Raw genomic sequence first — 17,181 nt, 5'->3', positions numbered from 1 at the left:
GTTTACATGTTTACATTTTAGTCATTTAGCAGACGCTCTTATCCAGAGCGACTTACAGTTAGTGAGTGCATACATTTTTCATACTGGCCCCCCGTGGGAATCGAACCCACAACCCTGGCATTGCAAGCGCCATGCTCTACCAACTGAGCTACAGGCAGCCCAATTCTGATCTTTTCCCCAATTATTGGCAAAAGAGCTGAACTGATTGTTGGAAAAATATCATAATTGGCCTGCCTGTGTAAACACAGCCTAAGACTGAAACATTGTAGAAACCCTCAAAGGCTTTAAAAGTTGTAGAGAATGTATGTTGCTGATTATATCTGCAGCCAGTGCTGTGCACTTGCAATTAATGACTTGCTATTGATGATTGGCCTATGCTTTGTCCTAGTAGCAAGAACTCACATAGTGCACTTCATTCCCACTAAAAGCAGTGTCTTGTATAGACACATCACCACTCAAAACACGTTTGTGCTCCGCAGTAAGCTAACCTTGAACAGTGCCGAATTGCACATTTCAAGTGGATTGGTGTGACACATCAGTATTTTCATGCTTTTGTTTTATCTGAACTCCATTCATTGGAACTGTAAACTTGACATAACATCTGCTTTATTTTTGTATTGCTTTTCTATGTTAGGAGAAAGACGGGGGCAGGCTATGGCTATCTTATCACTTCGTTCTTGCATTCAGATGTTTTGTCTTCTAATGCCCGCTAAGTGCAATCAATACTTTTTAATCCACCTCTTGAAAATGTTGTGACGACTGTGTTCAAACAGATGCCTCATTTTGTTGTTTTTGCTTTTGCTAATGAATCACCCAACCACTTTTCTTCAAATGCCAAGTATTAATGCCTACTGACATGTTTTCTTCTAATTTATTGCACTTTTTATTTTTCTGTTACTTTACAAGACCTCCATACCTCATTTTGAATATCATGAAAGAGTTAACACAGCAAATTGGTTATTTGAAACACCATTACCTCAATATTATTACAATATCACAAATATTAATATTTGTCTGCATGACAGTTGAATTGTGTTTGACTGGCGTTAACTAGCACAACCTTAAGGATTCCTACCAAAACAGTTCACTATTAAGCCATATTCTCTTCCCTTGTCACATTGACATACAGATAACTGACACAATATCGGAAACACTTGAGTAAATGAGGGATACAACGTACAGAACCAGTCAAAAGTTTGGACACACCTACTCATTCAAGGGTTTCCTTTATTTTTACTATTTTCTACATTGTAGAATAATAGTGAAGCCATAAACTATGAAATAACACATATGGAATTATGTAATAACCAAAAAAGTGTTAAACAAATCAAAATAATATTTTAGATTTTAGATTCAATGTAGCCACCCTTTGCCTTGATGACAGCTTTGCACACTGTTGGCATTCTCTCAACCAGCTTCATGAGGAATGCTTTTCTAACAGTCTTGAAGGAGTTCACACATATGCTGAGCACTTGTTGGATGCTTTTCCTTCACTCTGCGGTCCAACTCATCCAAAGCCATCAATTGGGTTGAGGTCGGGTGATTGTGGAGGCCAGGTCATCTGACGCAGCACTCCATCACTCTATTTGGTCAAATAGCCCTTACACAGCCTGGATGTGTGTTTTGGTTCATTGTCCTGTTGAAAAACAAATGATAGTCCCACTAAGCGCAAACCAGATGGAATGGCATATCGCTGCAGAATGCTGTGGTAGCCATGCTGGTTAAGTGTGCCTTGAATTCTAAATACATCACAGAGAGTGTCACTAGCAAAGCACCCCCACACCATCACACCTCCTCCTCCATGCTTCACGGTGGGAACCACACGTGGAGATCATCCGTTCAACTACTCTGCGTCTAACAAAGACACGGCGGTTGGAACCAAAAATTTCAAATTTGGACTCATCAGATCAAAGGACAGATTTCCACTGGTCTAATGTCCATTGCTTGTGTTTCTTGGCCCAAGCAAGTCTCTTCTTCTTATTGGTGTCCTTTAGTAGTGATTTCTTTGCAGCAATTCGACCATGAAGGCCTGATTCACGCAGTAACCTCTGAAAAGTTGATGTTGAGATGTGTCTGTTACTTGAACTCTGTGAATGATTTATTTGGGCTGCAATCTGAGGCGCAGTTAACTCTAATGAACTTATCCTCTGCAGCAGAGATAACTCTGGGTCTTCCTTTCCTGTGGTGGTCCTCATGAGAGCCAGTTTCATCACAGAGCTTGATGTTTTTTTCAAATCAAATTTTATTTGCCACATGCGCCGAATACAACAGGTGTAGACATTACCGTGAAATGCTTACTTACAGCCCTTAACCAACAATGCATTTATTTTTAAATAAAAAAGTAAAATAAAACAACAACAACAAAAAAGTGTTGAGAAAAAAATAGCAGAAGTAAAATAACAGTAGGGAGGCTATATACAGGGTTGTACCGGTGCAGAGTCAATGAGCGGGGGCACCGGCTAGTTGAGATAATATGTACATGTGGGTAGAGTTAAAGTGACTATGCATAAATAATTAACAGAGTAGCAGCAGCGTAAAAAGAGATGGGGTGGGGGTGGGGGGGGCAGTGCGAATAGTCCGGGTAGCCATGATTAGCTGTTCAGGAGTCTTATGGCTTGGGGGTAGAAGCTGTTGAGAAGCCTTTTGGACCTAGACTTGGCACTCCGGTACCGCTTGCCGTGCGGTAGCAGAGAGAACAGTCTATGACTAGGGTGGCTGGAGCCTTTGACAATTTTGAGGGCCTTCCTCTGACACCGCCTGGTATAGAGGTCCTGGATGTCAGGAAGCTTGGCCCCAGTGATGTACTGGGCCGTACGCACTACCCTCTGTAGTGCCTTGCGGTCGGAGGCAGAGCAGTTGCCATACCAGGCGGTGATGCAACCAGTCAGGATGCTCTCGATGGTGCAGCTGTATAACTTTTTGAGGATCTGAGGACCCATGCCAAATCTTTTCAGTCTCCTGAGGGGGAATAGGCTTTGTCGTGCCCTCTTCACGGCTGTCTTGGTGTGTTTGGACCATGATAGTTCGTTGGTGATGTGGACACCAAGGAACTTAAAGCTCTCAACCTGTTCCACTACAGCCCCGTCGATGAGAATGGGGCCGTGCTCAGTCCTCTTTTTTTTCATGTAGTCCACAATCATCTCCTTTGTCTTGGTCACGTTGAGGGAGAGGTTGTTATCCTGGAACCACACGGCCAGGTCTCTGACCTCCTCCCTATAGGCTGTCTCATCATTGTCGGTGATCAGGCCTACCACTGTTGTGTCGTTGGCAAACTTAATGATGGTGTTGGAGTCGTGCCTGGCCATGCAGTCATAGGTGAACAGGAGTACAGGAGGGGACTGAGCACGCACCCCTGAGGGGCCCCCGTGTTGAGGATCAGCGTGGCAGATGTGTTGTTACCTACCCTTACCACCTGGGGGCAGCCCGATAGGAAGTCCAGGATCCAGTTGCAGAGGGAGGTGTTTAGTCCCAGGATCCTTAGCTTAGTGATGAGCTTTGAGGGCACTATGGTGTTGAACGCTGAGCTGTAGTCAATGAATAGCATTCTCACGTTGGTGTTCCTCTTGTCCAGGTGGGAAAGGGCAGTGTGGAATGCAATAGAGATTGCATCATCTGTGGATCTGTTGGGGCGGTATGCAAATTGGAGTGGGTCTAGGGTTTCTGGGATAATGGTGTTGATGTGAGCCATGACCAGCCTTTCAAAGCACTTCATGGATACAGACGTCAGTGCTATGGGTCGGTAGTCATTTAGGCAGGTTATCTTTAGTGTCCTTCGTCGGAGGGCATAGCGGGATTTCTTATAAGCGTCCGGGTTAGAGTCCCGCTCCTTGAAAGCGGCAGATCTACCCTTTAGCTCAGTGCGGATGTTGCCTGTAATCCATGGCTTCTGGTTGGGGTATGTACGTACGGTCACTGTGGGGACGACGTCATCGATGCACTTATTGATGAAGCCAGTGACTCAATGCTATCTGAAGAATCCCGGAACATGTTCCAGTCTGTGCTAGCAAAACAGTCCTGTAGCTTAGCATCTGCGTCATCTGACCACTTTTGTATTAACCGAGTCACTGGTGCTTCCCGCTTTAATTTTTGCTTATAAGCAGGAATCAGGAGGATAGAGTTATGGTCAGATTTGCCAAATGGAGGGCGAGGGAGAGCTTTGTATGCATCTCTGTGTGTGGAGTAAAGGTGGTCTAAAGTCCCCGGCCACTAGGAGCGCTGCCTCTGGATGAGCGTTTTCCTGTTTAATTATGGCCTTATACAGCTCATTGAGTGCAATCTTAATGCCAGCATTGGCTTGTGGTGGTAAATAGACAGCTATGAAAAATATAGATGAAAACTCTCTTGGTAAATAGTGTGGTCTACAGCTTATCATAAGATACTCTACCTCAGGCGAGCAAAACCTTGAGACGTCCTTAGTATTTGATTTTGTGCACCAGCTGTTGTTTACAAATATACACAGACCGCCACCCCTTGTCTTACCAGAGTCAGCCGTTCTATCCTGCCGATGTAGCGTATAGCCCGCTAGCTGTATGTTGTCCATTTCGTCGTTCAGCCACGACTCTGTGAAACATAAGATATTACAGTTTTTAATGTCCCGTTGGTAGGATAACCGTAATCTTAGGTCATCTAATTTATTTTCAAATGATTGAAGATTGGCTAATAGGCTTGATGGAAGAGGCAGTTTACTCGCTCGCCGTCGGATCCTTACAAGGCACCCCGACCTACGTCCACGATATCTCCGTCTCTTTCTCCTGCGAATGACAGGGATTTGGGCCTTGTCAGGTGTCTGTAGGATATCCTTCGCGTCTGACTCGTTGAAGAAAAAATCTTCGTCCAATACGAGGTGAGTAATCGCTGTCCTGATATCCAGAAGCTCTTTTTGGTTATAAGAGACGATGGGAGAAACATTATGTACAGAATAAATTACAAATAACGCGAAAAAACACATATAATAGTACAATTGGTTAGAGGGCTGTAAAACAGCAGCCATCTTCTCCGGCGCCATCTCATATTTTGCAACTGCACTTGAAGAAACTTTTAAAGTTCTTGAAATTTTCCGGATTGACTGACCTTCATGTCTTAAAGTAAGGATGCACTGTCGTTTCTCTTTGCTTTCTTGAGCTGTTCTTGCCATAATATGGACTTGGTCTTTTACAAAAATAGGGCTATCTTCTGTATACCACCCCTACCTTGTCACAACACAACTGATTGGCTCAAACGCATTAAGAAAGAAAGAAATTCCACAAATTAACTTTTAAGAAGGCACACCTGTTAATTGAAATGCATTCCAGGTGACAACCTCATGAAGCTGGTTGAAATAATGCCAAGAGTGTGCAAAGCTGTCATGAAGGCAAAGGATGGCTACTTTGAAGAATCTCAAATATAATATATATTTTGATTTGTTTAACACTTTTTTGGTTACTACATGATTTAATGTGTTATTTCATAGTTTTGATGTCTTCACTATTATTCAACAATGTAGAAAATAGTAAAAAAATAAAGAAAAACCCTTGAATGAGTAGGTGTGTCCAAACATTTGACTGGTACTGTATATTGAAAGCAGGTATTTCACAACCAATCATGCTTAGGGTCATGTATAAAATGCTGGGCAGGCCATTATTTTGGCTACCATAGCTATGCCCCCATAGGATGACAATGCCCCCATCCACAGGGCACGAGTGGTCACTGAATGGTTTGAAGAGCATGAAAATTATGTAAACTGTATGCCATGGCCGACTCAGTCACCAGATCTCAATCCAATTGGACAATTATTTATCATGGAAGAATGGTGTCTCTTCCCTCCGATAGAGTTCCAGACACTTGTAGAATCTATGCCAAGGTGCATTGAAGCTGTTCTGGGTCGTGGTGGCCTAACACCCTATTAAGACACTTTATGTTGGTGTTTTCTTTATTTTGGCAGTTACCTGTATGTAAGGTTGCAAACATTGATGGGACCATACAATTAATTGTAATTAGTTACCTGACAAAGATGGCTCACTGCAAAAATATAGGACATTTAATTTCATACACATTTGTCACAGAGCCAACTATTTGTTACAATTGCATAACCGTACAATTACAATATGATAAGATGTGCAGAAAGATGGCGGCCTTATTAATATGTTTTTATATTTGGTCAGATTTAGTGTTCTATCTTTATGCACGTAACAGAGAATATATTAGGGATATAGTTCTAACCTACTAAGAGCATGCACACTGAAGATTTAGGTCATTATTAAGAAGTGCATACACTCGAGCATTGCATGATGGTAAAGAAATATTGTGTGTCCAGTTCTAGACACATTTATTTAGGCTATTTGGCTATTTCCTGAAAAGTGGTTGAGTCGTTCCCTTTTAGAAGTAATATGAACTGAGTAAACGCCTCCTCATCCTCATTTGAACCAAACATGAAGGAGGAGGTGCAAAATGATTAAAGAAGGGACTTCAAATGAATTGTGATGCAACATTTGAAAGAGGGAATTAAAGGGAGTAGACATCTTTTGTGTTTTTAGAATTCATGATTTTGGTTGTATGTTTTATTTCTTAGAAGTGGTAGAATTATGTTTGTAATCCAGGGAACATGTGCAGATTTTATTTATTTTATGTTCCATTTGTGACATTGTTCAATTGTTCTAGTTTTAGTTCTTCACTCAATTATATTCTGATAAGATGTGATCGATTGTATGACATACAGATGTAGGATATTAATTTGAGCCAGTTTGCTACAGCAGGAAATGTGAATTATTATGTGGATTATAATTAATGGAAATTTGTGTAGGGGTTGAGACATTTTCTGTAAGGGAAAATCAAGTCTGAAATTTCTAAGTGGAAATTACAAACTTCAGAATACTTATTACACCTCAAATAAAGTTTTAAATGTCCTGCATTGCAAGAAAGTTCTCCTGCAACAGGGTGATCAAATGAAGATCCTACATCTGTATTCCCTTTATAATTTGGCACTCTGAAGCTAGATTTTGCCAAATTGTAGAGTAGTTTGGTTTCTGGTTTTCTTAAAAACAAGAGAGAACTTCTGAAATGCCATTCATGCCAAGTCAACTCTGCCAAGATAATATAATTATGTAGGCAATGTGACATTGTGTTATACATATTAGAAAATAACAAGTGCTATTTAGTGTAAGAAAAATAAATGAATAAATGTTAACAACAATCAACCTTTTTGGTTTTGTATTGTTTATCCTTATTATTTAGGTCAGGGATGGGCAACTTTGATGGGGGTGGAGGCCACAAAATATCTGAACTCATCATGAGGGGCCGCAGTGGTTCACCGTCTGTATATCCACATCCATATCGACACATACAGTCAGAACCGGCCCTAGCTTTTGGGGTGAAATTTTGTTGGGCCTCCCACCTTGTGAGCAAAACATTTTAGCAGCCCCTCTGTTGACAGCGGAGAGAAAATGTTGCAGTTTTAAAGCAAGTTTGCTGCAATTTCTCACATTTTTGCCATGGGGCGGAGAGAAGATTTTGCAATTTTATAACTAATTTCATACAATTCTATTCATTTTGCCATGGGGCGGTAAAGTATTCCCAAAAGATAATTGAAACTTGGATGTAATCCAATTAGATTTATTTAATTTTCTCTTGTTATTCAGAGTAATTTCCAAGTAATTTGGTGAGTAACTACTATCTAAATGTGGGATGAGAGACAATTTTCCTCATACATCTGAAGGTAAACCTGAAAATCAAGTAATATTCTGGTATTGTGTTTAGACAGGAAGCGGCAGCAGAGTTAGCATTACATTTCAATGGAGCTAGGCGGGGGGCGGAATTCTATCCAGGAGGAGCGTTCAGCGGTCCTCGTGCATGTGAAAGCCGCACAGCTGAGGCAGAGAAAATAGAAATCTGCTCTATTTGGGCAAACTCCGTCCCATCGCTTCCTGTCTGGAAACAAAACGTGGATAAACATACCTGAATTTGTCCAATAGAAACTCATTTGCAACTGTTGGACTAATGATTACACCCACTATCAGCTAGATGCAGGCAAGAGCGTGCAAGGCGGTATTGAATGTCACTGTCTGTCCATGTGTCACTGTCTGTCACATCATGTTTGTCTCTCGACCTATGTGCACCTACATTGTAAACTTTCACTCATAGGCTAGGTTGTAGCAACCTCATGATGGGTATAGGGGAAATTCGAGTATCATGTAGTAGCCTAAATCTAACGCTGTTACATTTAACTGGGTGAATGGAATATGAATGAGAGTCATTCAATATGCTGTAATAGAAATAAGGTCATACTCATGAAAAAAGATTTGTCCTCCCTCATCTGAAACGGCACTGACCGCCACTGGTACAGTGCATTCGGAAAGTATTCAGACCACTTTACTTTTTCCATATATTTTTACGTTACAACCTTATTCTAAATTGTAGGTAAAAAAAAAATTCTCCCCTCATCAATCTACACACAAAACCCCATAATGACAAAGCCAAAACAGGTTTTTAGAAATTTTAGCAAATTTCTTACGAATAAAAAACAGAAATGTAACATTTACATAAGTATTCAGACCCTTTACTCAGTACTTTGTTGAAGCACCTTTGGCAGCAATTACAGCCTCGAGTCTTCTTAGGTTTGTCGCTACAAGCTTGGCACACCTGTATTTGGGGTGTTTCTCCCATTCTTCTCTGCAGATCCTCTGAAGCTCTGTCAGGTTGGATGGGGAGCGTCGCTGCACAGATATTTTCAGGTCTCTCCAGAGATGTTCGATCGGGTTCAAGTCAGGGCTCTGGCTGGGCCACTCAAGGACATTCAGAGACTTGTCCCGAAGCCACTCCTGCGTTGTCTTGGCTGTGTGCTGAGAGTCGTTGTCCTGTTGGAAGGTGAACCTTCGCCCTAGTCTGAGGTCCAGAGCGCTCTGGAGCAGGTTTTCGTCAAGGATCTCTCTGTACTTTGCTCTGTTCATCTTTCCCTCGATCCTGACTAGTTTCCCAGTCCCTGCCGCTGAAAAACATCCCCACAGCATGATGCTGCCAACACCATGCTTCACCGTAGGGATGGTGCCAGGTTTCCTCCAGACGTGACACTTGGCATTCAGGACAATGAGTTCAATCTTGGTTTCATCAGACCAGAGAATCTTGTTTCTCATGGTCTGGATGTTTCTCATGGAAACAGGATGCACCTGAGCTCAATTTCGAGTCTCATATCAAAGGGTCTGAATACTTATGTAAATAAGATCCATTCCCCCCCAAAAAAAAATATATTATTATTGGGTATTGTGTGTAGATTGATGAGGATCATGTTTTATTTAATCCATTTTAGAATAAGGTTGTAACTTAACAAAATGTGGAAAAAGTCTGAATGCACTGTATGTACAAAAACTGTCTTGGTGACTCAATAACAGCCAAGGTAAGTGGAAAATCATGTTATTGTTGTATTTTGAGTAGACTATCCCTTTAAATCAGTGGTTCTCAAGCAGGTTGTCTCAATATTCGCATTTCGAAAAAGAATCACCAAAATACAATCTGGAAAACTATGTTTAATGCCATATTGATGTAAATGTAGCACTTAAATGACAAGGGAACAACATGCCCACCTCTTTCATTGTCAATAATTACATTTTGCCCATATGCTGGATGAAGAATAATAATAGATTCACTGGTTTGAGACCACAAAATCAACCAAAATAGTGCTACTAATAGCTCTATATTTAAAATACTGTGATTGAAGAAAAATTGTTCACAGATTAAATTATTTAAAAATGCAAATTCATTACAATTTCTACACACTTTCTACCTGGTTTAAGTCGTTTATGTTCAGACTGGAATGTTTTTCATTAAAAAAAATGTATACACTACCGGTCAAAAGTTTTAGAACACCTACTCATTCAAGGGTTTTTCTTTATTTTTACTATTTTCTACATTGTAGAATAATAGTGAAGACATCAAAACTATGAAATAACACATATGGAATCATGATATCTCTATTTGGAAAAAAGACCAAGTCCATATTATGTCAAGAACAGCTCAAATAAGCAAAGAGAAATGACAGTCCATCATTACTTTAAGACATGAACGTCCGTCAATATGGAACACTTCAAGTTTCTTCAAGTGCAGTCGCAAAAACTATCAAGCGCTATAATGAAACTGGCTCTTATGAGGACCGCCACATGAATGGAAGACCCAGAGTTACCTCTGCTGCAGCGGACAAGTTCATTAGAGTTACCAGCCTCAGAAATTGCAGCCCAAATAAATACTTCACAGAGTTCAAGTAACCGACACATCTCAACATCAACTGTTCAGAGGAGACTGTGTGAATCAGGCCTTCATGGTCGAATTGCTGCAAACAAAACACTACTAAAGGACACCAATAATAAGAAGAGACTTGCTTGGGCCAAGAAACACAAGCAATGGACATTAGACCGGTGGAAATGTGTCCTTTGGTCTGGAGTCCAAATTGGATTTTTGGTTCCAACCGCTGTATCTTTGTGAGACACGGTGTGGGTGAACGGATGATCTCCGCATGTGTATTTCCCACCGTAAAGCATGGAGGAGGAGGTGTGATGGTGTGGGGGTGCTTTGCTGGTGACACTGTCGGTGATGTACTTAGAATTCAAGGCACACTTAACCAGCATGGCTATCACAGCATTCTGCAGCGATACGCCATCCCATCTGGTTTGGGCTTAGTGGGACTATCATTTATTTTTGAGCCAACACACCTCCAGGCGGTGTAAGGGCTATTTTACCAAGAAGGAGAGTGATGGAGTGCTGCATCAGATGACCTGGCCTCCACAATCACCCGACCTCAACCAAATTGAGATGGTTTGGAATGAGTCGGAAGGCAGAGTGAAGGAAAAGCAGCCAACAAGTGCTCAGCATATGTGGGAAAAGCATTACAGGTGAAGCTGGTTGAAAGAATGCCAAGAGTATACAAAGCTGTCATCAAGGCAAAGGGTGGCTATTTGAAGAATCTCAAATATAAAATATACTTTGATTTGTTTAACACTTTTTTGGTTACTACATGATTCCATATGTGTTATTTCATAGTTTTGATGTCTTCACTATTATTCTACAGTGTAGAAAATAGTACAAATAAAGAAAACACTTGAATGAGTAGGTGTTCTAAAACTTTTGACCAGTAGTGTATATATATATATATATATTTTATGTTTTTTTTGACTCAGACACCCAAGTCCCATTTGAAACCTCCTGCGACCCAAATTTGGGTCACAACCCACCAGTTGAGAATCACTGCTTTAAATCATGCCATGGTACAATACTGTATTGAACATTTATATTTTGTTAAAGTGATAGTTTCTCTCATTCTGCGTTGTCTCATGGCAGCAGACTATTTTACTGTAGGCTATATCAAGTGTTGCTATATGTCAGGTCAGGATACAGAGAAACATATTATTTACATATATTTAAATTAGAAGTGCACAACTGCAATCCTCGAGGGCCACAGTCCTGCTGGTCCTTCTTTTCTCCCTGGCACTTACAGTAATTGATCAGGTAATGTCATTGATTGGTTGTGCACCCTATATTGCCAATATAAGCCAAGCAGGTTAAACTCATGAAAGGTGCCTCATGACTGAGTCTCGTGATTTTAGAGTACCTGGCGTCAGTGGGGTCTTTGTGTTTGTCTTCTCAGCAGGGATGTGTGTAGACATTTAAGGCTGGTCCAGGTGCTCAAACAAGAAAAAGGTGCATCAGATTCTGCCTCAAATCAGGGACCCAGTTATTAGTACAAACTCTAATATGTCTATGTAATGTAAACATTTGGTCATGTGTTGATTTTATTTACCATGGGTATATACATCTGGAGAGTGAACATTTAATTTTACAATAAATAGTGGAGAGAAGTAGAAATAGAGAGAAATACTGCGACAAAAAGTGCAAGTTAGACACTATTGAACAACTGGTATACTTTGAGTTTATGTGAAGTTACATTAATAGTTAAAATATGTTATGTATACGTTATTGGAAAGTAAAATCAAAGACGTTCCTTTTTAGTTCAGTTACTGGCTTTATGTCTGTAATGATGTTTTTGCACGCACTAGACTGGCCTATGATGTAGCCTGGACGATTTACAAGAGTGGTCTCTACAGGGCGGGGTGTCTGGTCTTTGACAATACTCTGATTGATTTACAACTACATTTATTAGGGGAGTCCATAGATCAGTGGAGAGAATGATACAATGTTTCGAGTGCCTCTGATTTGATATGACGCGAGATGAATGCATGCTGCGCGCGCATTTATATCAGACGACGGAAGTGCACAGCAGAAACATCGCGGAAAAACGACAAGGGAGTGAAAACGAAGCAGAATTAGTCAATGAGAGAGAGCGAGAGAGGGAGGAGAGGAGAGAGGGAGTAAGGAAAATAAAGGAGAGAAAGCAATACGGAGGCTGCAGGGTTGCTCGGTCGAGGTGGACGTGGCGGGTCCGGTTTAGTTTGAAGCCAAGCAACTGTGGCGACGGCGAGCCGAAGGCTAAAAAAGCCATGAATCGGAGAAACCGCAGGTAGCTATTGCTAGCTTGCTGTTTTTTTTTTTTACACTGATTTCCTTCTTTTTCCACCTCTTTCTCATATGCTAGTGTGTTAATGTCATGGCCCAGCACAGGTTTCGTAATTCGACACAATTTATTTAGTTTAACGACACTTGCGTAGTACTACCTGCAAGGGTTCAGAATGCACGCTCAAAGTGAATAAAAAAAGTAGTAGGTAGTAACAGTACAGTATAGCAGTCTCACTTTCTTTCCTTCATAGCTACATGTCATCGAGCTAGCTAGGCGCATCTGTAAAGCTAACTCGCAGCATCGACGTTAGCGATAAACAAGATGGCCACTGGCTAACTAGCTAGCTAGAAATGGCATTTTGCCCTGTCTTTGTATGATAGTAGTCCGCTGGTAAACTGAAATATTCCTTTTATAAATTATGTAAAGAGTTGACCGGTGAAAAAAATCCTCCCTCCGAAAAGTTATTGCTGGTTGTAATCGCTTCATATGTCACCCAATAGCTTGCTTATAGCCATCCTCAACCAACTGGGTGAAAAAAATAAAAATCACCGCCAGATTCTTGCAGCCAACTAGTGCATGATGTGCGTGGCGGGTTTGGCATGCTACCTAGCTGGTCAGAACATGCAGGTAATGCATGAACACTCATGTTGAAGCTTACATTAAAGGCATTAATTTAGGTAGCATGTAATATTTCGATTTCAAGGCGAGTTATTGTATAGTCATCGAATTGATGAGCGTGAAGTTAGAAGTAGCCAAAACTATTTCAGGACGTTTATTCTCGCCAGCCATTATTACAACTTTTCAAGATAAGGCCTACTTCATTTTTCTAGAATGTCAGTACAGTCAAAATACAAACACAGTTCTCGAAGTTTGCACATCTCTATTGTCATTGCACATCTGTGTGTTTCTCATACATATAGCTTGCTTGTCACTAGTTATTGTGTGAGACTTTGTAGCAATGTGTAGTTATCTTTTTAGAATTCTGTGAGCTTGTTTTATTTGTGTAATTATAAGCCATGTTATGAGTTGACAGATCGGTTTTATTTTGTATTACTTTCTCATCGAGGCCTACCAGTTACATTACCTCTTCTATATTCTAATTGAATTTAGGCCATTAAAAGACAATAGGTTACATTTTTTAAACGGAATTATCTCATATCCCTTGTCTTCTTTCATTCCAGGGGCTTCAAAGATAGGTGTTGCTCCTAACGAAGGCTTGGCATCACAACAAGCTGTACTGTCAGAGGGACACTCAAGTGGACCAAGGCTCTTTTCAGGGCAAAGTAGTACTATTCTCTGATCCATTACGGGACTAACTGGAGACGGGTGCATAAGGACTCTGCAGCCATGGCAGAGTTAGAGACAGAGTGCATCACGCTAGGACTCGACACGCTGCATGCATCAGAGTGTGTCTCGCCGCCGCTGGATCTACTTCGGCCTGAGTGCACCTCGCCAACCCTCCACCTGCTCTCGTCCGACTGTAGCACGCCCACGCTCGGCACGCTGGCGGCAGAGATCGCAGAGCCCATGGTCATGCTGCCCTGCGTGAAGACTGAGCCCGCAGACGACCTGGACCCCATCCGCACTGTGGACCTGTCAGAGATCCAGCCGCTGAGCACGGCGGAGCTGGGCCACGAACAGATCAAGATGGAGATCAGTGGGCTGGACTACATCAAGTCTGAGCACCACGTCCACAGCCTCCACTGCTTCCACAGCTCCGAGTACGAGAGCGACTCGTATTCTATGAAGTCTCACTACGAGCCCAGCCTGGTGTTTGACTATATCACCCACGTGTCTGACAGCCTGGACTACATCAAGTCGGAGCAGCACGCCGACCTGCAGTGTTATTACACCACTGAGCTCGGGGCCATGAAGACGGAGTACGAGCCCAACCTGATGTCCAGCCACATCAAGACAGAGATGAGCCTCGAGTCCATCCACATGGCCGAGCTGCGGACCGAGCTAAACAAGCTCAGCCATGACGGGGTCATGGAAGGCCATAGGCTAGACAATGAGTTCCCTGGCGCAGGAGGCCTCTACGAGCTGCAGTCCGCCCAGGCTGGCAAAGGTTCAGGCCACACAAGCACGAAAGGGCATAGCACAACCCCACGCAAACCTCGTAACCTCAGTGGTGAGAAGCCTTTCTCTTGCACCCAGTGTGGGAAGAATTTCAGCACTCTGGGGAACCTCAAAACACACCAGCGCATTCACACAGGAGAGAGGCCGTATACCTGCTCGCAGTGCGGCAAGAGCTTCGGCCAGGCAGGGAACCTGAAGAGGCACCAGCTCATCCACACGGGTCAGAAACCCTACATCTGTGCCCACTGCCCCAAGGGCTTCACCAAAGCAGATGACCTCCGCTCACACCAGCGTCTACACACTGGCGAGAAGCCCTTCTGTTGCCTTCAGTGTGGGAAGAGCTTTGGGCAGTCCAAGGAGCTCAAAGCCCACCAGCTAAGCCACACCGGAGAGAGGCCTTTCTGCTGCCAACACTGCGGGAAGAGCTTCACCAAGGAAATGAGCTACCACAACCACCTGCAGATTCACACCGGCGAGAAACCGTACAGCTGCTCTCAGTGCGGGAAGACATTCAGCAACTCGGGGGTCCTCAAAACGCACGAGAAGATACATTCCGGGGTGAGGCCATTCGGCTGCACACAGTGTGGTAAGAGCTTTGGCCGTTTGGGACATCTTAAAGCACACCAGCAAATCCACACTGGGGAGCGACCTTTCGCCTGCCTCCAGTGTGGGAAGAACTTCAGCCAGTCAGGCCATCTCAAAGCACATGAGCAAATTCACAAAAGAGAGAGATCAGACATGAGCAGCAGCTCCAGCAGCAGTGGCGGCAGCAGCAGCCGCAGTACTGATAGTAGCTAAATACCTTTAACCTCTTCAAAGTATTATTCCTTTTTTTATATAAATACTATATATAAATATGTTTTTCCTTACACTTTTCTTACGTTTTTCATACCTTTTGTGCTTTTTGCGTTATGTTCTTTGGGGGTCAATTTGACTGATTTGCTATTATGCAAATGTCTGTATGTTGGGATCAGTGAAGTTACTGAGGGACTTATAGAAAACTTTGTATCTTGTCTGATCTGTGTTGTAGTGAGTGCCATTCCAGTTTCTTTCCTCCAGAAAAATCACTCATTGTGTACACCCATATTGATAACATGTAATTCCTAAACCATGTACTGGAATTCATTATTAAAGAAACTAATGCAACACAATCTCTCCTTCCTTTTGTTTGCGCCTGAAGTATGATCTTGTATACCAGAGGGGCAAATTAATCTCTTTACTAGAACATTGGTAACAAGTTAAGACTGAATGTTGCACCCTGAATGTTGTACCGCAATTGCACACTACTGTATCGGCACTATGCTTGTATAGTTGAATGCACCAATTTGTAAGTTGCTCTGGATAAGAGCGTCTGCTAAATGATGTAAATGTAAAATTATAAAAGTGTACAGATCCGAGAAAGTAGTACAGATACCTGTAGCAGTATTTTACAGTAATGTTTCCACTGGGAGTTACCGGGTATGTAATAGGAAATTAAGTTATGTAGAAACAATGGTACTGTAGTATTTTCATTGTAGAAAAGATGACTCCCACACACTCCTGTATGTTTATTGTGATTACCATCACTTCCCTGCTAGGTATGTGATTTCATGGTTGTTTTTACAGTTCTTAGTTATAACATGCACTTTATTATTGCACACTAGTGCTATGGCACTATAGAGTTACAGAATGAAGATACCAGTAACCACAGACAATGTCATTTGATCATTTTTAATCCTTCAACCACCAGCAGCACATAGTTGTTAGGTTCACATTAATATCTGGCTGAATTTGAATGGACTTTTACGCACATCTATCATGCTTCCTGAGTATTATACCTTTATAATAGATTCACTAGAACTCACACTTAATGTTTTAAGATGTAACAGGTTGTCTCTTGAAAATGAATGGAATTCATGTTGTAGAGATAGAGAATAGCTTGATTAGTTGATTTAACCCTAGCCATGACTACATTTTACTCATTTAGCAGACGCTCTTATCCAGAGCGACTGCATACATTTTATTTATTTATTACTGGCCCCCATGGGAAACGAACCCACAACCCTGGCATTGCAAACGCCATGCTCTACCAACTGAGCTACATCCCTGCCGGCCATTCCTACCCTGGACCAATTGTGCGCCGCCCCAGTCACGGCCGGCTACGACAGAGCCTGGATTTGAACCAGGATCTCTAGTGGCACAGCTAGCACTGCGATGCAGTGCCTTAGACCACTGCGCCACTCGGGAGAACAAACCTCATTCGGTGTGTGACTCCATATGGCATGTGACCACCTCACCATCTCAACCACCACCTTTATCACAGTTACCACTGTGGAGCTGCTAGGGCTGCAAAACAAACAGGAGAGACAGCCAAATAATTGCAGCATTACTGCAAAAATGGAAGAGGAAAGTGGAAGGGGGAAAAAGTAAGGAACTTGTCTGTCGGCCCTGCATTAAAGAACATAATTGGTTAAAGAAAATTGTGATAAATAAAAAAGTATACCAGTTTCATATAAGGACCAAAGGATTGACAGCCGTCCCATATAGATTGCAAAATAGTTGGGAAGAGATTTTCCATGGCATAGTGTTTATGAACTGATACGCAAAACAACGCCGGATTCAAAACTTATAATATTTCAATTTAAATGATT

General features: G+C 42.1%; 1 protein-coding gene across 1 annotated transcript; it reads left to right on the top strand.

Annotated features, from left to right (window-relative positions):
• Positions 1–12,090: 12,090 nt before the first annotated feature.
• LOC121569649 (gastrula zinc finger protein XlCGF57.1) lies at positions 12,091–15,697 on the top strand. The gene is made up of 2 exons (XM_041880785.2): positions 12,091–12,475; positions 13,654–15,697. The coding sequence occupies exon 2, from the start codon at positions 13,820–13,822 to the stop codon at positions 15,347–15,349; it is 1,530 nt and encodes a 509-aa protein (XP_041736719.2). The 5' UTR covers positions 12,091–12,475; positions 13,654–13,819; the 3' UTR covers positions 15,350–15,697.
• Positions 15,698–17,181: the final 1,484 nt, after the last annotated feature.

This window comes from Coregonus clupeaformis, chromosome 7 (genome assembly GCF_020615455.1).
Source record: "Coregonus clupeaformis isolate EN_2021a chromosome 7, ASM2061545v1, whole genome shotgun sequence".
In the NCBI taxonomy this organism is placed as follows: Eukaryota; Metazoa; Chordata; class Actinopteri; order Salmoniformes; family Salmonidae; genus Coregonus; species Coregonus clupeaformis.
This window is presented reverse-complemented; position numbering and strand designations above follow the sequence as displayed.